At 54.2% G+C, this 25,739-nt stretch overlaps 2 protein-coding genes across 3 annotated transcripts; one reads left to right on the forward strand and one right to left on the reverse strand.

Moving 5' to 3' along the window:
- Nucleotides 1-96: 96 nt before the first annotated feature.
- On the reverse strand, nt 97-25,637 carry Bop1 (BOP1 ribosomal biogenesis factor). 2 transcript variants are annotated; one of them, XM_051159804.1, is made up of 15 exons: nt 25,471-25,637; nt 21,736-21,909; nt 13,760-13,840; nt 2,683-2,837; nt 2,494-2,611; nt 2,313-2,414; nt 1,861-2,235; nt 1,707-1,787; nt 1,563-1,632; nt 1,341-1,473; nt 1,067-1,247; nt 712-1,000; nt 540-624; nt 360-467; nt 97-287 (listed from the first exon to the last, which is right to left on the reverse strand). In XM_051159804.1, exons 1-15 carry the CDS (start codon nt 25,561-25,563, stop codon nt 134-136), a joined length of 2,199 nt encoding a protein of 732 aa, XP_051015761.1. In that variant the 5' UTR covers nt 25,564-25,637; the 3' UTR covers nt 97-133. The 2 variants fall into 2 exon arrangements, with proteins under 2 accessions (XP_051015761.1, XP_051015760.1); XM_051159803.1 differs by lacking the exons at nt 21,736-21,909; nt 25,471-25,637 and adding an exon at nt 16,629-16,754.
- Nucleotides 4,278-5,985, forward strand: Scx (scleraxis bHLH transcription factor). The gene is made up of 2 exons (XM_051159812.1): nt 4,278-5,035; nt 5,908-5,985. The coding sequence occupies exons 1-2, from the start codon at nt 4,436-4,438 to the stop codon at nt 5,944-5,946; spliced, it is 639 nt and encodes a 212-aa protein (XP_051015769.1). The 5' UTR covers nt 4,278-4,435; the 3' UTR covers nt 5,947-5,985.
- Nucleotides 25,638-25,739: the final 102 nt, after the last annotated feature.

The raw sequence follows: 25,739 nt of genomic DNA on the forward strand, positions 1-25,739 counted from the left end.
GAGATCCCCGTCTCTGCCTCCCGAGCGCTGGGATTAAAGGCGTGCGCCACCACCGCCAACCAAGCATTCTATAGATGATTCTCTGTGTCAGCACACCCACTCTGCTCTAGGCCACCTGTAGTAATGCATCAGCCTAGCTGAAGAGTCGAATGGTGCCATCTGCCCCAGAGGAGAAGATCCACGGCTGTGTGGGGTGGAAGGCCACATCCAGAACCCCCAGATCTCGGGTCAGTGTGTGCCCCTTAAGCACCTTGACGGGTACCAGCAGCGGATTCTGCAGCAAGTCACTGTGGAAGAAAGGGACTTAGGACCCAGTATGATGGTCCCCTGGGAAGGGCTGGGTAAGGGTCAGTACTCACTTGTATACCATGCCATGGCAAACAATAACGCTGCCATCATCTGAGCCGGATGCGAAGAGTGGGTATCGGGGGTGGAAGGCCACAGCCCTCAAGGCCTTCTTGTGGTGCCTGCAGGAGAGTGTACTCACAGTGGGCTCCAGCTGAAGGGCCCCACTCCCTACTTCACCCAAGCCACTTTACCTCAGCACTTTGTATGGCTTGGTGGAAAGATCCAGATCAAACCACACCAGTTTGCTGTCATAGCTGCCACAGATGATGTTGTCACCTAGGGCCAGAGGCAATGGCTGTAATTCTCACAAGACTTACAGGGGTCATTCCTGACCCTGACTTGGAGAATGCATGCCCCTCTCACCTGCTGGATGCACAGCCAGGCTAGACACCCACTTGCAGTTGGCCATCAGCTTCTTGGTAAGCTCCTGGCGCAGCAGGTGGTAAATGCGGACGCTGCGCTGAGAGGCCACAAGCAGGAAGGGCCGGGTGGGGTGGAAAGCCACACACTGCACCTGTCCATGGCTGCGGCGGAATGGGCTCTGGCTACGCCTCCTGCTCAACTGGTGTATCAGCACCTGAGCATGTCCTTGGCTGGACAGCACCACAGCCAGGTAGTCCCCTCGTCCATGCCAGGTCACCTGTGTCACCGGCTAGAGAAGAGCAATGCTGGCTGATTGTCTCACCAGGTCTTGCAGGGTCCCCTTCCCTTCACATACCTTGCTGTGGCAGATGCGTAGTCGCAGGCCCTGCTGGCGTTCTTCCTCTGAGGCCTCTAGCCAGTGGGCAGGCTGCAAAGTTGGCTCTTCAGGTGGACTGAAGGCTTCCAGTAGCTGGTCTGTGCTGCCCACCACCAACCGGTCCCCCAGGGCTGGGTTCAGAAGCAGCACTGCATCATCCCTATAAGGCAGGGCCAGACACAGGCCCTCCTCAGCACAGTACTCACTTTTCTGTGACCCCTCCCAGCCCTAACCCCCAGGGCCCTAAACTCACATGGCTGCAGCTACTAAGCATATGGCAGGGTTGGGGTTCCAGGCAATGCTCCGTACCACACCCCCAACATGCACAGTCCTCATACAGCGGGCAGTGGCCACCTCCCAAAGCCTCAACGAGCCATCGTCTGAACCTGGATGCAGCAGTGAAGACTCTCAGCACCTGAGCCCCTCACCCGGGTCCTTGCCTCCCAGCTCAGGGCAGCCCCCACCTCAGGCCCACCTGAAGCCAGCCACTGGCCCCCTGGGGAGACACTGAGGCAACGGACAAGGTCGCTGTGGCCCCTGTAGACCTACAGGAAAGAAAGAGTGAAAAGACAGACACAGACACCAGAGGGCATTTGCCCACCTTTGATCCCACACTTACAAGGGCCTGGCACACCGGGAAAGGCTGAAGGTCTCTTGGCCGAGGGAGCTTGGGAATAAGGTCTTCAGGATCCACGTTCACCTTGGGTACGAGAACGTAGTCACTACCCTCACCTTGCCACTTCCCCAGGACCCGTGTGGGCTGCCTCACATACCCTCATCTTGCGTTGCCGTGGGCACAGATACAAGTCAAGGCAGCGCTCAAAACGCTCTTGGATGAAGCGGCTGTAAGCAGGCACCGTCCTCAGGCTGGGGAACTTCTGTGGCAGGAAGCTCAGCTTCCTCTCATCAGGCTCCTGCTGCATCCATGCCAAGCGCTCTTCCTCAGTGGGCAGGTACTCAGGAGGTGGGTTGTAAGACTCAGCGTGGCCAGGCAAGGCCAGCTTGGGTGCCGGCACATGCATCTTGTGGCGCCCCAACACAGCATTGGGATCCTCCTGGGCCCACAGGTCATAGAAGCTAGGGGTGGAGTCTTGGGGCCGTCGAGGCTTGATCCAACCCATCTTGATGGCATGCACCATGCGAGACACCTGCACACAGAGCTATGGTCAGGTGGCAGCACGGGGACCTTACAAAGTGGGGTAAAGAATGACAACGGGGTTCCCACCTTCTCCTTCTCAACCAGGGATGGAATAAAACTACGCTTGTCAGCTGGGCGGTTGGTCACAGGGTGGATCATGATGTCACCACTGAAGAAGTCCACAGCTGGCTAGGGAGACAAGCATAGATGTTAGTTAGGTTGGGGGCTGCAAGTACTTCAGACCCTAGGGCCAACTGCTGTTACCTACCTCATAGGGGTTGAAGCCTGAATCTCCAAACTGGCCTCTCTGAAGCCGATGTACGAGGGCCACCTGCTCATCAGTTAGTCGCAGGTCACGCCCTGTCATCTTGTCCTGCACAGTGCGCCTAAGGGAAAGCCAGTTAGAGCCATACTCCAGGCCTGAGGAACCACGGGTCCTGACCAAGGCCCAACTCACCAGAAATCTGGGTCATCCATTTTGTCCAGAAACTGGTCCAGCTCATCTCGTGTCCGCAGGGGCTTATAGATGCGTTTGCCATCCAGGTCATAACCCACATGTGGGAAGTCATCGTACCATGCCAGGGGCACATTGCCCACAGTGTTCCGGATGTCCTGCAGCACAGTCACCACGTCAGCACCTGTCTCTACCATGCTTGATCCTCCTCAAGCCACCCAAGGACAGAAGAGACACTCTAGATTGGCCTCAAGTATCCAGAGGCCAGGTAACCCAAAATCTGCCCTAGCCCTGGCCCCAGGGCCTGACGTGGCATGGCAGGGGTGCTGTGCCCCCTTCCCCCAAGCCCTCCAAGGCGCCAGAGCTTTACCTTCACATTTTCCACTGAAGTGATGCCAACCCTAGGCTCCCCCCTCATTGGATTCCTTGGCCAGGACTCTGGGCAGCCACAGACAGGGATGACCTCATCTCATATGGGCTCCCTCCCCTGGCAGAAGCCTTAGGTATAAGTGGGTAGTTACGAGGCAGGAACCATGGGAAGACCCCACCCCACCCACAGGGAGACAAATCTGTCTTGCTCGGCAGGTAGTCAAGGACCCCCTCTGGGCACCGCTGGTCTCCCCCCTCCCACTTCAGTGGGCAGAGCAGTCGCATTCCTGGACACACATTCCTGGTTTCAGCCCCTGCCAGCCACCACCCTCACTCCTCCCAGCCTGGGGACTGCTGCCCAGGCGGCCACTTCCTGCAACAGTAGCCACAAGGAGGAGGAGCCCAGACATCACTAGCACAGCTGAGTGCCAGCAGCCCCTAAGCAAGACCCCTTGAGCCCTGTCCCATTGCACCTGTCCACACCAGCCTTCCCAACAAGTTCATCCCCAGAAATGCCCTGTGCCCTTGCTGTGCATCCTCTACCTAGAGGGTCACTTCCAAATAGGAGGGGTAGGGAGGTGCCGATTTTATTATCCACGTGTGCACTGGCCTTGAGCCCCATGAAGCGCACAACAGGGATGGGGGTGGAGTCCCCCAGGCAGGATGTGTCAAAGGGGGAAGGTTCTGGCACAAGGCACAGGCCATGCCAACCCCACACACCCATCTTTAGACTACCACTACTGGAGTTGTTCTCTCTCTCTCTCTCTCTCTCTCTCTCTCTCTCTCTCTCTCTCTCTCTCTCTCTCTCTCTCACACACACACACACACACACACACACACACACACACACACACACACACACAGCCTGGCACAAAAGACCCAAGTGCACATGGAAGGAGAGTCAGACAGGGTGTGACCAGGCACTCAGGGCCAGGGCAGCTGGGTGAACTTAAGGCATGCCAAGAGAGAAAGGCTCTTGGTTCCTGATTTATTCTCTTCTTCTCTACAGAATAGGTCTTGGGGCATCAATAGCACCTCAGAAACTCCCCAACCAGAATGATGCTCTGGATCATCTAGGCACAGCTATTAAAAGGGAAAAAAGGTGCACAGGCTCTGCATATACTCCTCCAGGCCAGGAAGAGAGGCGGAGGCCAGGCGCGGGGGGGGGGGGGGGGGGGGGGGGGGGGGGGGGGGAGGAGGAGCCGACTGCTATAAAAGCACTGCTCTGCTGGCGGCCCTACTCCAGTCAGAACACATGTGCCCGCCTCGCCCGGCAGCCGCCACCGCGGGGCGCAGCGGAGACCCCTGGCCTGGCGGCCTGTGGGGACCCAAAGAGGCGGCATGAGCAGCACACGGTGGAGCTGACGCCGCGCCCCCTGCCTGGCCCATGTCCTTCGCCATGCTGCGCTCAGCGCCGCCGGGCCGCTACCTGTACCCTGAGGTGAGCCCGCTGTCGGAGGATGAGGACCGCGGAAGTGAGAGCTCGGGCTCCGACGAAAAACCCTGCCGTGTGCACGCGGCGCGCTGCGGCCTCCAGGGCGCCCGGCGGCGGGCAGGAGGACGGAGGGCCGCGGGTAGTGGGCCAGGACCTGGGGGGCGGCCAGGCCGCGAGCCCCGGCAGCGGCACACAGCGAACGCACGCGAGCGGGACCGCACCAACAGCGTGAACACGGCCTTCACAGCGCTGCGCACACTCATCCCCACCGAGCCAGCAGATCGCAAGCTCTCCAAGATTGAGACGCTGCGCCTGGCTTCCAGTTACATTTCTCACCTGGGCAACGTGCTGCTGGTGGGTGAGGCCTGCGGCGACGGGCAACCATGCCACTCGGGACCCGCTTTCTTCCACAGCGGTCGTGCGAGCAGCCCACTGCCACCACCACCACCGCCGCCACCACCACCACCACCACCACCGCTGGCCCGAGATGGCGGTGAGAACACCCAGCCCAAACAGATCTGCACCTTCTGCCTCAGCAACCAGAGAAAGTTGGTGAGCAGGGCCGGGAGTACCGAGGGACCCCAATGTACTCATCAGCCCACACCTGCCAGGCAGAGATGCCAGGCAGAGGCAGCATTCCCTACCACCTACACCTGCACCCAAAGGAGGGAAGGGCACACAGGATCCATACCTCGGGACACTGACTCCCATTGGTAGTGGTCATAGGGAGCTGCAAATATAGAGTCAAGAAGTAGTGCTGAGAAGGGCCGCCTAGGGGAAGGTCTGGAGGGAGGGAGGGTAGCAGCAGCCTGGCAGGGCTGAGGAGCTGTTCCAGGCTTTACTTCCCAGCAAGTTGAGAGCTGAAAGGAGGTGAACTCAGGAAGTAAGACGTATATATTATCCACACGCCCCATCTAAAGGGGAGCAGTGCACAGCAGCGAAGCAATCAGAAAGGACCCCCAGGTTGATGTGCCACTACTCCTGCACCCCTCAGCCCACCTCCACCCAAAGGGGCACCTGCGGCTCCTCGGGGCCTGCAGTAGACGGGCTAAGGGAGCAGGCTGAAGCAAGAGGTGCTGGCCAGCCATGATTTACTGCTCTGGCCGCACTTGGTGGCACCGGAAAAGCAGGGTGAGCAGGGAAAAAATACAACGGCTTTCCCCAATCCCCATTTCCTCTCCAGACAGCACGCGCAAGCTCCTGGGGCCTGAACATCTGGGAAATTTAATTTTACAGTTTCGGCTGCACAGCAGTGTACTCCCCTCCCCAAAATGCGCTGTGGGGGTGGCAGGAGCCCAGGATGGGGGTACCCTAGCACTGGTCACCCGAGACAGTGCCGCAACAGGAAGCCAGGAAAGTCCAGGCAATACTAGGTGACACTAAGTCTCCACCCAGACCCTGACACACCCCCATCCCCTCTGCAGAGCAAAGACCGTGACAGAAAGACGGCGATTCGAAGTTAGAAGGAGGAGGGTCCACAGCAGCCAAGAGGTGATGCCACTAGTGAAGGTGGACGCCACTGAAGAGTCACGGAGAGCCCACCTTGGACCTGATCTGAGCACAGGTCCCCAAGAGCACGTTCACCAGGCCAGACCTGACCCAGCTGGGAGCAGGGCCTATGAACAGACAGATGGACAGGCGGGCTATGGTTTGACTCTTAAGCAGCCCAACACTTACCCAGGCCCAATGGAACTTTCCATGCTGGCTTCCTACCTGGGCCAAGTGTTGGCATCTTGTATCTTTAATGATAATATAAAGTCTGGAAATTTTGTATAATTAAAAATGAAACCGTATCTTCCAAATTGAGGCAGACCATCCTCTTAAAAGGATCTGAATTCACTCTGACCCTAGCTCTCTCACCCCATCTTCCCAGAGGCAGAGTGAGGACAGGTTTACATCACCCATCGAGAGCCTTGTACCAGAGATCTGTGATATGGAGCGTGGAGGGAGGTGGGGGGGGGGGGGCGGCAGCAAAGGGACAAGGCAGGGGAGAGGGTGGGGAGGGCAAGCCCACTGCCCACAGTAGGAGTATGGTAAGGGGGTACAAGATGGGGTCTTAGGCATGTGGACACCTGGTTTCACCAGCAATGATCCAATAAAAATGGGTATAAGGAATAAGTAAGCAGTGCTGTCCAGCCAAACAGGCTAAAATGGGCCTGAGAACACCATGTGAGCAGCACCTGCCCAAATGTCCCCACTGGTACCCACAAAGGCCCAGAGAGACTCCCGAGAGGCTCTCCTCCCTCCAGCTGCACACTGGAGAGATTCCCAGGCATCCAAGCTCTGTCCTGTACACCTCCCCCAAAGATCCCACTGGCCCCCGCGGCTGATTCAGACCCTCACCAGGCTCTGTGCACAGCTGGCTGATCATTAAAATCCTGCAGGTGACAATTAGTTGAGTGGTACAACAGAGAAGAAAGGCCAGGCCTGACTTCTGGCTAGGTGGTAGATGGAGAATGGCAGAGGGTACCAGGTGCTGGTACTGGCAGGCCTCCTGGTCCCTGGCTGGGGGGAGACCAGGTGTTGACGCCTATGTGGGCATCCTCAGAGGGCAGGGACATCATGGCCCCTCCTCTGCACTGGGGGGCTCCAGGGACCACTGGTGCAGGAAACAGTGGTGTAATTTTGGAGGAAATTCTCAAAGCCAGAACCATTAAGGCAGGGGTAGGGGGCTGTGTCCAATCTGATAGAAATATAACAGGCTAAAGAGTCACAGCGGCAGGTTTCATTCCGAAAGAAACCCAACCCCAAATTTCCTCCCCTTAATCCTGTAGGAGCTCACAGCTGCTCAGAGGGAGGGAGGATTGAGGGCACACTGAGTTGCTGTAGAGGCTTCTGCAGCCCAGGAAGCCAGAACCTCGAGATGCAGCTGGGGCCGAGGGAGGACACCTTCCCTTCTCAAGCATTCCCCATGGAAGGCTCTACCCAGCTTCACTTCCAAGCTACCAGGACTCTGTGACAGATGCTAAGCTGAGTCTAGTTACAACCTGGCAGGGTATACCTGTATTAGGAAAACGGTACCAACCCCTACAAAAGGACTGCAGCTGGCTGGCCTTCCTCCTCGGCTGGACCCAGGGCTTCTCATCTATAGGCTTCACATTTCAAACCCTGGGTGCCAATCTCCCTCACAAATCCCAGGAGGGCCAGTGACTGAGTGGGTACCTACCTCAGTGGCTAGAGTGACTGGGCCAGTCTCGGGAATAAATTATGGGACCATGCACATAAAAGGCTCTGAGGAAAAGTCCCCAAAGAGCAAACTGGAGAACACAGGCAGGGACATTTGTCTGTGTGCAGAGGCTGCTAGTCTGAGTAGCAAGCATGGCTGGGGACTATGGAGCCAGACAGAGGCCCAAATGATACCCAGCTAGCTCCACTAGGCATTTCATGACCTAGAGCCCAGTAGAGGAGGGAAGAGCCAACTGAGGGACTGGGGCAAAGCAGGAGGCAGCGAAGCCCAGGAGCTGGCAAGCTTGAGCTTCATAGCAAGACGGTAGGCCAGAGTCACCCAGACAACAACTGGAGGCTTGGGTGTCAAGAGGGGTCAGATGCAAGAGAATGGGCTGCAGGGCTGGAAGGCTCTCTAGAGGCCTGGGGAGTTGGGGCGCGGCACGCGCCCGGCCAAGGCCTCCACTGCAGGGCCTGACTCCGAAAGCGGCTGCAGCTTGGCCAGCCTCAGGCCCGGGCAGGCAGCCCAGCCACTCCCTGAGCTGCACCGGTAGCAGTGGCTGAGGGCTTGGCCCGACAGCCAGCAGGAGGAGGGGAGGGGAGGGGCGGGAAGAACACTCCGTCACCCTCCACTGCTCCAGATTCAAACCAGACCGGGGGTGGCATGGTCCATTCCCATCCTGTGGCTCCACGTGAGTCCACAACAGCTTATGGCCAAAGAGTGGCAGGTGTTCTGTACCCACCACAGCCCCTGGCATCCTTCCCAGAGGGCAACTTCACCTTCTACCACGCTGAGGAGCTGTGGGACAGAAAGCAGGGGCTCCCTTAGTATGTGCCCCACAGAGGCAGCTGGTGGGGGTGGGGAGAACTGGCCCTCACCATGGGCCAGCAGCCACCCTTTTGAGCTGAGCTGGGCTGGAAACATTCGGCTCAGCCTCAGCTGTCAGCTCCCTGTCCCCAGCCTGGGGAATGAGCCGCTGGCGGCACCACATGATTCATCACCAGGCTGCCTGCACCCCAGGCCAGCCGCCCCCGCCCTGCTCAGCACCTGCGGGCTGCCAGGAAACACATGTGACCCCTTTGGGTCAGACCCAGCACTGAGACCCCAGGCCAGGATAGCGGAGAGCAGACAGACCCAAGCACCATGCTCTCTTGGCGGGAGGGGGGTGGGGTGGGGGGGGGTGGGGTGCGGGTAGCACCCAGCCCCAAGGAAAAGCCTGTGGGATGAGGCTAGTAGATCCACATCCATCCCTCCATCCCATCCCATCTCCTTCCCCCCAACTCCCCCCACTGCACCGGACACAGTGTCGGCTGGGACTTTTCCGCTCTCGATGAGCCCCCCTCCCCTCCCCCTCCCCAAAGTGGCTGCAGCTGTCAGGACCGCAGATTGGAACTGCAGGTACGGGGCTGGCCCGCTGCCCACCTCCCTCCCGTGTCTGTCTGCGAGAGAGGAAGCCAGCCCACCTCTGGAATCCTTCACTCTCTCCTCGTTCTGCCTCTCCCACCTGTCCCCCGGGAGCATGGGGTCAGCCGCCTTGCTCAGTCTCTCTCTTCCCCGGCCCCTCTCCGATTACAATGCGGGTAGTGTTCACTGTTGCTCAGCTCCCCCTGCACCAACCACCCTCTTGTCTCACAGCTCATGGCCTTCCTGTGCTGCCACCTCCCCCTCATGGGGTGTCTTATCTCTCAGAGTGTTCTGGATGAGCCAGCTGCCTTGGCCTCACATGCCACACTGACCCCAGCAGAAGGTTCCAGATGGGATGCTAAACTCTGAAACATACACTAGAGGCCTGTGCGACAGACCAGAAGGAGACAGTCTCTTCCTGTTCTGAGGCCAAATCAGCTGAGACCCCGCAGGGGCTCACTAGGCAGGCAACACCTCTGAACCCACCATCTCCTTACCACACTGCCTCTGGTCCCTCTGCTCCCCTCTGCCATGCTGACTATCCCTTGAGAGGTTGGCTTAGCCCACCCGAGCTGCGGACACATGGGAGCCTATTACTGTTTGTACCTCCCTAGCAAGAGAACAGAGAGCCAGCATCTCCAGTGTGGAGGGTACTAGGGAGGAGGAACATAGCTTCCCTAGGCCCAACTTGCTTGTGCCCCTCCTGGGGCCACTCACAACCAAATGGTGTCCTCCCTACTTCTGTAAGCAGGAGTCCCCAGATGTTCCTCCACAGGTACTGGAGCTGGGCCCAGGCTCGGGGTAGCTTTTATCACTAACTGCTGAAGGCAAAGGTCTTTCTGAGTCACCAGTTAGACTCAGCTGATGCTTTAAGTTGGGAGGTGGGTAGGTCCAGGTGAGGGGATCACACATTAGGACCCCCTTGCCAGCCCCCAAAACTCTAAGCACCTCCAAAACCTCAGTAGGGACAATTTCCCCTCTCTCTAGGCACTGCCCATATATACAGGGCTGCCAAGTGTGCGTCCTGTCCCAAGCAAGGTAGCCCTGGCCCTGCACAGCCAGCCTCCTGCCAGGGTACCTGTTCTGTGCCTCCAAGAGTTCACTGTAGCCAGCATTCCCTGCCTGCCTTTCAAGCATCTGCCTTTGCTGCGCTCCACAGATCTCTCCAGTTGTCTCCTAGCCCTAGCAAAAAGACAAAAATCTGAAGGAGCCTACCTTTACCTGCCAGGCACAGCCAGCACCAACTCTAACCCCTACAAGAGACACATGGCTTCCTAAACATGCTTCTCCTCCACCTTCCTCCCAAGGCTCCCCCGCTGCCAGCTTGGTGCCCCTGTGACACTCTGATGCAGTGTGGCTTTTAGAACCATCGGCCAAAGTCAAGAAATGGTACTAGAGGCCTACCTGGCCAACAAGTAAAAAGAAGTCACAGAGACACGTGCCCAATCACACACAGTGGCCATTGGCGAGTCCCTAGGTTGGGCAGCCCCAATGGGATGGGACTAGACCTGAAGGATTGGTCTGAGTCTGGCCAGAGGCCCCATTTGGAGGCAGGCATAAAGGCTAGCCTCGGGTGGATGGCTGCCAGAGCAGTCTGCACAGACCCGGGTGCCTTCTACAAACAGTAGGGAGGGCCACTCACTCACTGGAAACCTGAGCCCATAGGTTCCCCTGCCAGCAGTAACACAAGCAAGCATGGAGAGAGTAGAGTGCACACAGGGAAGAGGCCAGGACAGCCGGCAGGCGGGGGTGGCCCCGGAGGAGCAGAGACCGCCAGCGCACTGGAGGCAGCTGCCGGTTCAGTAGCTGGGAGAAGCCATTAACTGCGTTTGGCGAGAGAGCAGAGGGGATCACAGGTTCTGGATGCAGACAGGCCAGGCCGTGTCCCTGTGGGATCCTGAGTTTTAGATCGGGCAAGGGGGTGGGGTGGGGGGGGGGGAGTGGGAAGGTAGGGGGTGTTAAAGCTGTAAAAAGGACCCCAGACGCTGCCCCGTCCTGTCCAGAGGTCACACAAGAGGTGGTCTTAAGCCCATTGCCCTTGGAGACTGGAAGGGCACTTGCAAAGAGGCCAGTTCCTCCCAGACTTTCCAGGCCAGAATTCATGGCTTCCCTGAACCCCTCATTCGGGCCACACTTCAAGAGCAGGGCTGTAGGCCTGCTGAACAGGAGCTTGGGCTTTTCTACCTGACCAGACCTGGCCTTGGTTTCTCCCAGTTGCTTTACATACAGAGGAGGAGCAGCACTGGCCACTTACCCGCCCTTCTATCCCACTCCACCTCCCAGGGGTCCCAACTACTAGATGAGATCACGTCTATGAAGCCCCACGGCTGTAGGGAGGAGTGAAGTGGCCATGTGGGGGGTGGGGCAATCACAGCACAGCTGCTTCTCCGTCGCCCCCCACCCCACTCCATCCCCACCATGCCTCACCATTTATCTAGGGGATGCCACTCCCCTAGTCCATGTCTGTGAATCTAGGAGCCAGAGTACAACCAGAACACAGTGCTCCAGGCTGCTCAGGTGGAGAGTCATGGATGTTGAGGGCCCTCAAAACACAGCACTGGCAAATGACAACATGGCTGAGGAGCTCTCATGTTCCCAAGTCCTAGACTCAAGTCTATGGAGTGGTCAAGAGAAGAGGACAAGGGGGCACTTCCACCTTCGAGCAGCAGCATCAGGCTAGGCATGCTACTCCCACTCCACAATGCTGCCATCTCTCTGGGCTGCTGTTGAGGTCACCACCCCTAGGACAAAACACATCAACACCTCCCCAGTAGTACTCCTATCCAGAATCCTGTAAGCTATCTGGTGCTACAGAATAGCCTACACAGCTTGTTCGACTAGGTAGCTCAGGACAGGCAAAAATCATGGGGTTTATAACACTTCCAAAAATCCCTCCAGGGGCCCAAGTAGCTTGTGACCTTTTATAGGTGCTGAGCAACTAGGGCACAGCCAGACAGTCCAGGCCTTAGACGATGGAGCAGTCTGTTGCCCTCAGGCTTCTCCATCAGGCAGCCTGAGGTGAGCTGAGCTCTTCTCTCCTGACCTGACCCTTAGCCAGGCACTGATGGCCATGCCCCACCCCTCCCAGGCCTATCTTGGCTGCAGCCACCTTTCTCTGAGAATAAGAAAGGCAATTGCAGCCTCTGGTGAGGAGCAAGCCCCAAGCAGACTGGGAAGGGATGCGTATGTCCAGCCTGGCCTGGCTCCTGAAAGCTGAGCTCTGTGGTCCCTTCCAGCTGCTGGTCAGCTATATTTGCAGGAACTCAGCAGACTAGCATCTCTACTATTGCAGAACTGTCACTCATGTCAGACTGACACGTGATACTTATCACATCATAGGAGAGAGGAAGCAGCCCTCGCACCGTAATCACAGTAAAGCCCAAGGCTGCCTGGTCTTCTCAAAGGGCCACTGGCCCAGGTCCATTGAGACACACCTCCCTGAGGGCAGGCAAGGGCAGGCAGACCTCTTTCAAGGCCCTGACCAGTTCTGGAGGCCCTTCCCCCAACTCCTATTCTCCATATACAATCATCATTGATTTCTCAAAATACCAAGCATAAAAAAGTAGCCGACAGGATGTGGCTGCCGACAGCCAGGGCCCCTGGGGGGGGGGGGAGGGGAGACAGGCAGGGAGCTGTGCTGTGCGGGCCCCCCTCGCCGGTGAGCCTGCTGCTCCGGCCAGGAAACCAATTTATTTTGTTTTGTCTCTGTTCTCTGAACACGCAGCAGAGACTGGATCGGGCTGTCGGCCAAGGCTCCTGTAGACACTGCCAAGAGAGCTTGAAGGTGGGGAGGAAGCCCAGGCAGAGAGGGGGCGCGTGTCTCCCCTAGGCCTCAGGGACAGCCCCTGACAGGCAGGCAGGAAGAGCTCCTGAGAAGAGGACCCATCCCTGTAGGCCCCACACCAAAGCCAAGAAGGGGATCTCAGGCTCCTATCATGGGCTATACAGTGGCCACCGCTCAGCCCCAGGATCAGGACTCACCAAGGAGGGACAAGCTGCCAGGCCCACTGCCTGTGTGCATAGCTTCTCAAGAGCTTTCAGACCCCGCTGGCCTTCTGGACAGTCTGTAGCCTCTAAATGCCTCTACTCCCTGAGGACTCAAGGGAACCCCAGCCTAGCATGACACTTTTCTCTTCAGGATGTAAATTCCCCGTCCTAGATAGGAAAGCCAGGAAGGTACCACAGTAGCTGCTACCAAAAGAATGCCAGAGAAAGGAACAGACAAAGCCAATGAGGAGACCAGGAGGTGCCAGTCTTGCTCTTGGGATGACTGTGCCACCCCTCAGATACAGAGCATCAGCTGATCACGTCAATTCAGGCCTAACACCCTCAGTTTTGAGAGCCAAGACAGGCTACACCATAGTGGATGACGCTACCCCGGCCCCCTGTGCCCACAAGACAGACAAGATACTGCTAAGCCATGCGCAGCCTCTCCTCTCCAACCTGGCAATGACACACGTGTGCTGCTTCATTCATCTGTCTCAGACCCTCAAACTGTTCTTCCAGATGAGGGGAGGGCCTGAGCCAGGCCGCCTACTCAGGGCTCAGCAGCTTCATGAGAACCTGGCTCCTCTAACAAACAGCGGCACAGCCCCTGCAGGAAGGCCTGATACCACCCCGGGGCTCCCCTAGCTGGGGGGGCAGCACCTACTCTAGGTTGCTTGAGGCTCTGGCTCAGCCCCGGCAGGAGGACTCTCATCTCTCACCTCCTCATCGGAGCTGTCCTCCTCATACTCATCTCTCGTCAGAGCACCCGCTTTTTCTGTCCTTGGGCAAGGGGGGCCAGCCTGTGGAGAGAAAGGAGTTAGTTATTTTGGGGGTCCCTGGAAGCCCTCTGGCTATCAGGAGGCCCTAGCCCACAGCCCAGCCCCACTCCCCTGGTCAACTACTTAGGGAGAACCACTTCCCCAGTGTTGGAGCCTAGATCCAAAGACCACATGAAACATCGTGCCATCCCAAATCTCTAAGCAATCTCAACCCGGCCCAAGGCCTCAGCACAAGGTGAACGCTGTCCTAGGCCCCAGCCACTGTACATGACACTTAAGGGATGCTCCCCCAAGGGCCAAACGAACCTCTGCTGTCGAGTAGTCTGGATAGTAGGTGACACTAGGTACCAGGCCAAAAAGGAAAAGGCTACTAAGAGCAGTGGGAGGCAAACCCATCTGTGGGGCTGGCTACCACTTACCCACACCACCACCACACTAATGTCAAAGCCAGCTACAGTGGCCCAGGGCCAATGGTCCCACAAATGGTCCTACTGGGCTCAGATCTGGCAGAGGAAGTTATATTCAGACCTGCTCAGACCTAGGGGCAGGGAACGCAAGGAGAGCAGTGCCCACCAGTGCGGTAATGTGAGTATAGACAGATGACATAAGCCGTTGTAGGGCCTCTGTCATTAGGGCCACCTAGAACCACTAAGAACCAGATTCAGGGCAGATCCACTGGCCAATGGCCTAGAGAGATGTCCAGATCCCTAACCCACCGGAACTTCAACAATAGGCTGACCTTGTCCCCTGGGTCAGAGTGGATGCCACTGAGGATACACACTCCAACCTGGAAAACAGATTCTCCCTTGCCTGGGGAGGCGGATGGCTCAGACCAGATCGGGTTTATTGGCAGAACCAGAACTGATGGAGAAAACAGGCCCACCTCTCACCCCTGAGGGCAGTAAAGTGCTTGGAGCAGGAACCCCGGTGTGTGGGCGCTCCCGCCCAAAGCCCAACTCCCTCTTACCCAGGCAAGAGCCAAAGGCCTGCTCTTCCTCTGGCCTGTTTTTCCTTTCAGTATGAAGAAGGATGGAAGGCTAAGTTTTTCTCCAGGCTTGGAACAAGGCAGGATTCAGTTTCCATATCTCCCCCACTTCCTTGCTGCACATCAAAACTGGGTTGCAAACCCCAGCTCAGAATAGACCCTCACACTCAAGGCCCTACAAACACAACTGACAGGCATATCGGTGTCGGCCTAAGCTCAGCAGGCCCCTGGGGCAGTGGCATTACAACACCAAGCTCTAGTCAGCCACCGTTCCCAAACAGGTGCCTATAGCCTTGGCCTCAGGCAAGGTCCATAACATCACAAATCTCCCAAATGGACCCTGCCAGGTCCTGTACATACATGAATCACAATAGCAGTGCTTGCAGGCCATGGTCAGAGTCCTGCAGGAAAGTAACTTGGCAGGCAGCACTGTGTGCCCATACTGTTCCAGTGCAGGACAGTGAATGATATACCTGGGGTTGGGATCTCCAATGGTGAGCCTCGGGAGTTTATTCCACATGTATGCTCTTCCCAAGCACCCAGGGTTCTAACAGCTTTAGCCTGGACTAAACAGCTGCAGAGCAGTCGATGTCCGCCAGAGGGCAGCACTGACACAGAGCAACAAGCCAGGGACCAGCACCCTAGGGGAAATGAATGCACTGGGTAGAGGGTAGGCATCCACGATGGGAACAAAACTAGGAAAAGACATTTGAGGCAAATATTGCTCTGTAGCCTAGGATTATCTCAAACTATCCTCCACATGCAGGCTCCTGAGTACCAGGGTTTACAGGTGTGCATTTGTTTTCAACATAAAAATTAAAGACGACCACTAAAACATCCCCAGCACGGACAACAGAATATAGGTACAGGACACTTAGAGCAGCCAGTTTTCTCTAGGTCAGGGGTCTTATGCAGCCCGACTCTCTACACATCTCACTCTCCCAAGACAGAGCGGAGATGATGAGGTCTGCCATCCCACACAGCCAGTTAATACCCACTGGGTGGAAGGACATCGCCCTTAAGACACTCAAAGCTCAAGCTCCAGAAGCCTTAGGCAGTTTGGGGAAATGGACAGGTGCCTCTTGGAAGGGACTGAGATCTCAGGCCTGAAATCCTGCCCAGGCACCATTGAGAGTGGAACAGTGTGCATCCTCACACAGCAGCAGCAACACTGTTACCCAATAAGAGGCCAAGTGGCTGGTAAAGGACCAGGGTATGAGGTGACAGAAAGGCTCAGAGAGATCAAGGAGGCATTAAGATGCCAGGACTGGTGGCTCACATCTTTGATCATCACTTGGGAGGCAGAGACAGGTAGAGCTCTGTGAGTTCAAGGACAGCCTGATCTACACTGCAGTTCCAGGACGCCAGAGCTACACAGTAAGAACCTGTCTTAAAAGGGGAAGGGGGTGAACAGTAAGATAGGGGTGCACAGGACGCCAACACAAGCCAGTAGGGGGAGTCAGGGCAGCTGGAGTCCAGAATAGGTGTTGGGAGAGCCACAGACCTTACCAGGTTCTGGAAAATAGGTTGAAAGGAGGTCCCCAAATGGAGCCAGTAGGCCACCACAGGTGAAGAAGAAATAGGTGCCCAGGGAAAAGCCCCAAGAAAGGCAGCTCTTGCTTCTTCCAGACCCTGACTTCTGAGGGACTTCCTTGAATGTGTAAGGAAGGGGACAACTTGTAGAAGTTGGTTCTCCACCATGAGGGTTTTGGGGATGAACTCTGGTCATCAGGCTGCGTGGCAAGTGCCTGCATCAGCTGAGTCATCTCGATGGCCCTAAACAACCTTCTTACAATGCCAGCAACAGATTCTCCTCTGTCTTACCTGGCCACACTCCACTGCCACCACCAACAAGGTATGGGACAAGGGCCATGCCATGCCAACACTTCTAGGAAGCAGGCCAGGGTCAGGCAAGTCCACTTCTCATCCCTTCCCTGTGCTGCAAAAGAGAAGAGCCACTTCACGCCCGGCCATGCCCCGAGGCCAGTGCAAGGTGTGGCCAAGCTATGCATAAAGGAGACTGAAGAACCCACTGTCCCAGCAAAGGCCCTAGTTGGACAGTAACAGCCCACACCGGTCTCAGGGCTAAAATGGAGAAGGGCAGAAGGAACTATGTGAGTATGGCTCACCAGTGAGAAAAGACTGACAAAGGTGCCTTAAACAGCATGTGTCAGCAGAGACTGAAGAGCCCAGAGACAAAAGGATTAAAAAACAAAAAACAAAACAACAACAACAACAACAAACTGGGTTGGAGAGATGGCTCAGAGGTTAAGAGCACTGACTGTTCTTCCAGAAGTCTTTAATCCCAGTCCCCAAGAGGCCAAGGCAGGTGAACCTCTGAGTTTGAGGCTAGCCTGTGTACCAAGTCAGTCCCTGGACAGCCAGGGCTACACAGAGAAACCCTGTCTTGAACCACCCTTCCCCCACAAAGGAAGACTAACCCAGGAAGTGCCTGGGGGAGGCCAGGGAGACGGCTCAGTCAGCAAGTGCTTGCCATGAAAGGGCGAGAACCTGAATTCAGACCCCAGCACCCACCTAAGAATCTAGGCAGAGGCAGGTGGATCTCTGTGAGTTTGAGGCCAGCCTGTCCACTTACTCCCACGACAGCCATAGCTACATAGTGAGACCCTGTCTCAAAAATAAAAACAAAAACAAAGCAAACAAAAGCTAAGCAGGGTGGTATGGACCTGCAATCCCAAGGTTGGGGAAGTGAAACAGGGGCATCCCTGGAGTACTTTGGCCAGCTAGTCCAGGCAGCCAGTGAGCTCCAGGTTTAGTAAGAGCCTCTGTCTCAAAACAATAGGTGAGGGTCTCAGGAAGCAGAGGAGGCAGCTTAATCTAAGTTTCAGGCCAGTTAGAACTACATAGTGAGACCCTGTCTCAAAAAAAAAAAAAAAAAAAAAGGAAGGGAAGGACTGAAGGGACAGCTCAGCATTTAAGAGCATAACTGCCTGCTAATGTCAAGAGAACTGACCTCCGAGGGCAGGCACATGCATGCACATGGTACACATAAGTCCATGCAGATATAGACACATACATATAAAAACAAAAATTAATAAGGTAAATATAGGGGTAGATACCCAACATTGATCTCTAGCATCCATATATACATGTACACACACACACACACACACACACACGCACACACACGCACGCACGCACGCACACACGCACGCACACACGCACGCACGCACACACGCACGCACGCACGCACACACACACACGCACGCACACACATGCACGCGCGCACACAGACACAACAAACAAAAGGAGTCTGGAGAGATGGCTCAGTGGTTAAGAGCACGGCTGCTCTTCCAGAGGACTCAAGTTCAATTCCCCGCACCCACAGAACAGCTCACAACTGTCTAACTATAGTTCCATGGGATCTGCCATCTTCATACAGACATACATGCAAAACCCCAATAAAATTTAAAACTAGGGGGTGGAGAGATGGCTCAGGGGTTGAGAGCACTGTCTGCTCTTCCAGAGGTCCTGAGTTCAATTCCCAGCAACCACATTGTGGCTCACAGCCATCTATAATGCGATCTGATGCCCTCTTCTGGCCTGGAGATGTACATGCAAGCAGAGCACTGTATACATAATAAATAAATAAATCTTTTAAAAAGAAATTTTTAAAGCAAACAAAAGGGCCAGAAGGTAATAAAGTCTTTCCAAAGACCTTGGTCTCTACCAAGCTCACCAACCCTGAGGCCTGGCTGGCCCATCCTCTGCTACGACCTGACATTCCATGTATAGCTATGAGTGGCTTGCCAGACAGAAGCCAGGGCTAGCCCAGGGTCGCTACAGCACGTGATATAAGGCCAAGGTGTCTTTCAGGGAGGGACCTGGGAGAAGAGTATTCCCATGTTGGGCAAGATGACTGTCGACATTTTAAAACATGACAAGGCCAGCGAGATAGTTCCAAAGGTAAAAATACTAGCTTTGCAAACCCGATAGCCCGAGTTTGATCCCCAAATCCCACAATGGAAGATGACCAACTCCCACAAGATGTCCTCTGTCCTCCACACACATAGCGGCACAAGCACACCTGTACTAGCACATGTAATGATAACAAATAAAGCCTAACTACAAATCTTTATGCTCCTCTCACACAACCACAGAAGGCAGCCCTTTCTAAATCTGAAAGGGCTGTGGCTGCTTTACCCATGAGAGGATAAAGCAGCCTATGCTGTCACTGCATGGCCCTGGAACCAGGGTGAGACAGCTACGAACTGCCTATGGCCTGCTCATCTCAGAACTGGAACACAAGTGACAATCCCCTGCATGTTCTTACCAGGGCCCACATCCAGGACTCGGGATACAGGACTCTGCAGGAGTCACATCCTTCTGCCCCCGCAAGATGACATTACAGAGCAGGGACACAATGGACCTTCTATAAGGTCCATCCTCACCTCTGACTTACATGCGATGACTGTTTGACAGCATACAACTCAAGGCAGGTAGGGAGCACCTGCTCCCTCCCTCAGAGTCTGTGAGAGAAGACAAGTTCAGGGGCAGGGAGGCAGGGCGAAGAGGGGCGCAGGTGTTTGTTCAAGGGAGCTGAACTGACTGACTGAGAGAACTCCTGGACACCTCCTCCTCCTCCTGCTCCGCAGCCTCAGACACCCACAGCTCCTGCTCCAGGCTCCACCAGATGGCGCTAACACCTGGACCCAAGCCTGCCAAGATATTTCCAAGGCACTTCCCAGCCTCTAATTCTGCCCCACCCCAGGCATTCTTGCTAGAGGCGGCACTATGTCAGAAATCAGAACTCTCCAGTTCTCAGGGGAAATGCTGCACATGCCAGGGCTGTGATCTTTCTTGTGGGGTAAAGATAGAAACTGACACTTCGACATAAAGGAGTAAGAATGCAAGGTGGGGGGTGGATACATATATGACACACAGGCTGGACCACACACCACTCACATAACTCAACATAAGTGTTTTTGAATGTCTTATTTTATGTGTATGAATATTTGCCAGCATGTATGTCTGTGTACCACAAGCCTGCTTGGTGCCTGTGGAGGCTGGAGGAGGGCACTGGATCCCCTGGAACTGGAGTTACAGATGGTTGTGGGCTGCCATTATGGTTAATGGCAGTCAAACCCAGATCCTCTGGAAGAACAGCCAGTGTGTTCTGAATCACGCGGCCATCTATCTCTCCAGCACCCTCTCAAATAATTTGAGTTTGTTTCTTAAAAAGGAGAACTGAAGCCGGGCAGTGGTGGCGCACGCCTTTAATCCTCGCACTTGGGAGGCAGAAGCAAGTGGATCATTGTGAGTTTGAGGCCAGCCTGGTCTACAAAGTAAGTCCAGGACAGTCAAGGCTACACAGAGAAACCCTGTCTCAAACAACAACAACAACAACAAAGCAGAATTGCCTGGCATGATAGCACAGTCCTTTGATCTCAGCACTTGGGAGACAGAGGCAGGTGGATTTGAGTTTGAGACCAGCTTGGTCTACAGAGCAAACTCCAGAGCTACACAGTGAGACCCTGTCTCATTTAAAAAAAAAAAAAAAAAAAAAAGATAACAACAAAAAGCAAAACCAAGTATGAGCAGAGGGAGAGAAAGGAGTCAAATGGACACTAATGGGAAGAAATAGCCATACACTCCCAAATCTACTCAACACCAAGTAAGGCCAAGGTGGTACCACCTGAGGAGTGCTGGAGCTCTTGCCTCCCTTGTGAGACACCTGGGGTCAAACCCTTAGAACCAACAAGAATAATAAGGGTAGAAGGACGGACAGTGAGTGGAGAAGGAAGGAGCAGGGGAAGAGGAGAGAGGGAACAATGACATCACTGGTGCAAGCTGAATCTTGGCTCGGTGAGAGGCCCTGATTCAATCAAATACAGTAGGCAGAACCAAGGAAGACACCTAATCAAGTCTGCACTTTACATGGGTGCCCACACACCTAAGCCCACACATGTGAACAATGAACACACTTACACAACACCCACACCCACAAAAACCCAAACCAAAACAAAAACCAAAGCAGAACAAAACAAAAACACTCACAAAAACAAAAGCTTAGAAGGGAGTATGAGCCAGGTGCGGTGGCACATGCCTCTAATCCCAGCACTTGGGAGGCAGAGGCAGGTTGGATCTCTGTCTGGTCTACAAAGCAAATCCAGGATAGCCAAGGCTACACAGAGAAACTCTGTCTCCAAAAACCAAAAACAAACAAAAGAAAGAAAGAAAGAGAGAGAAAGAAAGAAAGGCAAATGATTAACCCTCCAGCCTCACAAACCATAGTCAACACTTCTTTGACCTATCCTGAGACAAGCCTGGCCTGGCTCCTTGGTTTCCAACCGGAAGCTGACTTGATTAACCAAGGTCATGATTTCCAGAACACCAGGGCCACTGAAGTGCAAGCCATTACAAACTAGTTTGCAGAATGCTTTAAACTGCTGTACTTTAGTAAAATTAAGCTTTTCTTTCATTTTTATCAAGCAAAGCAGTGCAGCCTTCCCCATTGGTACAGCAAACCATTACCTCTGGTTCCAAGCCCATAGGCAGCTGAGCTGGAATCCAGTAGCTCTTGCTTTTTTTTTTTTTTTGCTGAACATCTTCCCTTGCGACCATGTACTGCTAGCTCCCCCCCAGCAGCGGCATCCCCGTCTTGGGCTCTAGAAAAACTCAGTCTATACTAAGTGTCAGCCCACTGTCCCATAGAGGTGGCCTGAGAATTTTCTGAGGAGTGAAGACAGAGGCATGTGGACTTCCATTGTTCTTAGGAAGGCACAGGCAACCGAGGCTGCAAACTGGTGCCCTGGAGTTCAAGTATGTGAAGAGGGAGAGAGGAGCAGGTTCTTGAGAACACCAGGGAAAGGACAGTGTGGTACAGCTCTCAGAGCAGGCACTTCCTCTTCCTGGCCACCCTCACGTACAGGAGAGCCCATGGAGGCTTGGAGGCTCCGCGCTCGCCCACCTGTGCCTGCTCCTTAGCGGCCTCCTCTGTTCCAGCGCTGTCCTTGTCACAATCCACTTCATCCTCCCCTTCAGTGCAGGCCTCGCTGCTATCACTGCCAGAATCTTCCAGGCCTGAAAACACACTGTCCTCACTGTCGGAGAGACTGGCATCTGAGTTGCTGAGGAGAAGGGGCTGTAAGAAATCACAGCGTTTAAACTGGGCGTGGTGGTGCACACCTTTAATCCCAGCACTCAGGGAGGCAGAGGCAGGCGGATCTCTGTGAGTTTGAGGCCGGCCTGGTCTAAAAGCGAGACCAGGACAGCCAAGGTTACACAGAGAAACCCTGTCTCAAACAAAACAAAACAAACAAAATAAAAAATACAAAAGAAAGAAACCGCAGTGTTTAATAACTTGTCAGCTGGGCATGGTGGCGCATGCCTTTAATCCCAGCACTCAGGAGGCAGAGGCAAGTGGATCTCTGAGTTCGAGGCCAGCCTAGTCTGCAAAGCCAGTCCACGACAGCCAGGGCTGTTACACAGAGAAACCCTGTCTCGAAAAAAACCAAAAGAAAACAATAACAAAAACAAAACAAAACAACAACAAAAAAAACTTGTCACCTGGAAACAGAAAACAGCTGTGTGTCTGGTCATGTGCCTCCACCTGCACCAAAGCCACCCACGCAGTCTGGGCCCTGCTGGGCCTCTGCTGACAGAACCTGCCCTCAGAGTAGTGTCTTGCAACAGGGGAACCTTCAAGAACATATTGGCTTTTTGGAGCTCAGTTTCCACTTACTGTGTCATCAAAAACCAATTTTCCTCTAGTGACAAACTCCATACCTTACTCTGTCCTGGAACTAGAAGGTCACCAGCTAGGAATGGGACTGTGGGCCTGAGAGGATCAGAAATCCCTGAAGGCTTTGACCAACTACAGTAGAAGCTTCTTTGGTGGACAAGTTGTAAAGCCAAAGAGCAGCAAGCTAAACCCCTGTGGTGGTTTGAACTAGAATGGCCCTCATATGCTCGTATATATTTGAATGTTTGGTTCCCAGTTTGTAATGGAAGTTTTTGTGTCTTTAAAAACTCAGTTATAGCCGGGCGGTGGTGGCACACACCTTTAAACCCAGCACTTGGGAGGCAGAGGCAGGAGGATTGCTCTGAGTTCGAGGCCAGCCTGGTCTACAAAGCGAGTCCAGGACAGCCAAGGCTACACAGAGAGACCCTGTCTCAAAAAAACAAAAAACAAAAAACAAAAAAAACAAAAAAAAGAGAGAGAGAGAAAACAAACAAAAAAACTCAGTCATGTTATGTGACCTGTTTTTGTTGTTAATCCCAGGTGTGGGATATGAGGGTGCTTTAGATTGTCCACAGCAGCTGACTATTTGCCTTGTGCAGGCGCTGAGAGGGGTGCTGATCTTTGGTAGCTGCAGACAGTTTAAGTCTAAGGACTCTGGAGAGCGAATAAATGGCCGGAGCCTAGAGGAGGATGAGGGGGCCCTGAGGAAGAAGGAGAAGGCAGTCGCTGCTTTCCCCCTGCCGCTGCAGGTTGCTGCTGTTGCAGTTTGATGAGAAGAAGTTGGAAATGTCCTAAACGAGCCCTGTCCAGCAGGAAGCAGCTAAAGAGAACCACGCCCTCTCCCGACTAATACTCCTTCTCTCCTACCTGGTGCTGGAAGGGACTGGGGTGAAGAAGGGAGAAAGAGGCATAAGAAAACCAAATGAAAGAGCACACCAACACCAGGAGGTGCAGCTTTTTTTTTGTTGTTTTGTTTTGTTTTTGTTTTTGAGACAGGGTTTCTCTGTGTAGCCTTGGCTGTCCTGGACTCACTCTGTAGACCAGGCTGGCCTCGAACTCACCAAGATCCGCCTGCCTCTGCTTCCCGAGTGCTGGGATTAAAGGCGTCGTTTCTCCCACCCCACACCTGTTGATCAAGATGTGAGAAACTTCTTAGTTACTGAAAGCTCTTCACTACTGTTCCAGTGTCCCGCTCCTTGCCATGCTGGTCATGACTAACCCTCTAGAGCCGTAAACAAGCCTCGAATTACATGCTTCTGTTTATAAGCTGCCTTGGTCATGTTGTTTTATCACAGCAAAAAGAATTCTGTGAATACAGCCCTATTGACTATAGGCCATTTCACATCCAACACAACATAAAATACATGCATTGTGACCTCCAGGAGTTGAGCAAGAACTTGAACGATCTTGAAGAAGCACATGATTGCAGACGTTTCAATTTCACTGTTTTCTCAATAGTCTTAAGTACTATCTAACTGGGTTTTGGATTCATGTTGTTTGTTTGCTTTTTGAATACAAAGTCTCACTATAGGTGGGTGGTGGTGGCACATGTGGGTTTTAATCCCAGCACTCAAGAGGCAGAGGCAGGTGGGGCCAGCATGGTCTATAGAGCAAGTTCTAGGACAGCCAGGCCCACACAGAGAGACCCTGTCTAGGAAAAAAAAACAAAACAAATTAACAAAGTCTCACTATGCAGCCCAGGCTGACTTAGAACTGGGTCTGTAGACCAAGTTGGCCTTGAGCTAACAAAAGACCCGTCCGCCTCATCTCCTGAGTGCTGGGATTAAAGATGCGGGCCTCGGCCACTGGCTAATTCTTACCTAGATGACTTCTAACTATTCCACACCCTTCACCTGAGTTTCCATAGAAGTAATAGTGGCATTCTCTTATTACTGACATCTCTAAAACTCAGCTATACAACACAACAAGTAAAAGTAGTACCAATAGCTAAGACCACAAACAGCTGACTACAAAAGGCCTACTAACCTAAAATTGCATGTAGGAAGAAGCATAGGTACATTTCACAAGACAAAGGGACAGCTAAGGCAGCAGTTCTCAGCCTGCAGGTCACGATCCCCCTGGGACAAACCACCCTTTCACAGACGATCCTGTGTATCCGATACCTTATTTTTCCGACCATAAGAGGTACCCCCACCCCCACCAAAAGTGGAGAGGAAATCAGGGTGTGCCTTATAGTCCGATTGCTGTTTTTTACTGCTTTTCATGTTTTACTGCTCTAAAAACTGGGTGGTGCATCTTATGGTCAGGTGTGTCTTGTAGTCTGAAAAATAACGGTATTTACATTACGACTCACAACAGTGGCAAAACACAGTTATGAAATAGCAACGAAAATAATTTTATGGTTGAGAGTCACCACAAAATGAACTGTATTAAAGTGTCGAAGCATTAGGAAGGCTGAGACCACTAAGCTATAAAGGATCAATTAAGTGGAGTCGGCTGGAGGACACAGCTGTGCGTGCCTTCTACCACCTAGATTTGAGGAAGTCCTACTAGCAAGCCCAGGGAGCTCAGCAACAAGGAGCAGCAGTGATTCCATGGCAACCAGTACTGGATGCCCTGTGTTCCATTCGGGCTTCTATAGTCGTATGTCCTCTTTTGTGTCACAGCACACATGACATACTGGCATGGTAGCCCAGCACGAGCACAGTTAAAACCTTTTCTAGGACAGAAAGCACAGATTTAAGGTTCAGAGACTGTCGTGAGGGGCACTCTCTCCTTTAACACGGTTCGAGCCACAGAACTATCCCTGGGTTCTAGCGCCTCTCGGCGCAGGTAGCGCTCTGCTGAGAGTTCCAAAATAACAGCCCAGACAGGACGAGCTTCTTCCGGGCTCTAGGCGACCCGCAAAATACTACACACTGCGCTACGGCGCGGCCTCCCTGGCCTTGCCACGTGCACACCTGGTTCACAGAGGGATGCAGCCCGCTACCTCGAAGTTACCTCTTGTGGCGGCGGCTCTTGATCAGGTTCCAAACGCCGCTTCCCTGGCAGAGATTCCGACGACATGTGGGGCTTACCACACGCCCCCGCCATGCTGCGCCGCGCCGGCTACCTATAGCCTGCCTCTTCCGGCAGCGAGAGCGCCTCGTGTGTGCCTTTCGGCAGGCCCCACCCAACCATGCTCTGATTGGTGAGCAGCCCGGGGAAGCCATCTTGCGCAGGCGTATACAGTGCGGCAGGCAACCCAAGGGACGGGCCTGTGAGGTGGG

Source organism: Acomys russatus, chromosome 17 (genome assembly GCF_903995435.1).
Source record: "Acomys russatus chromosome 17, mAcoRus1.1, whole genome shotgun sequence".
NCBI lineage: Eukaryota > Metazoa > Chordata > Mammalia > Rodentia > Muridae > Acomys > Acomys russatus.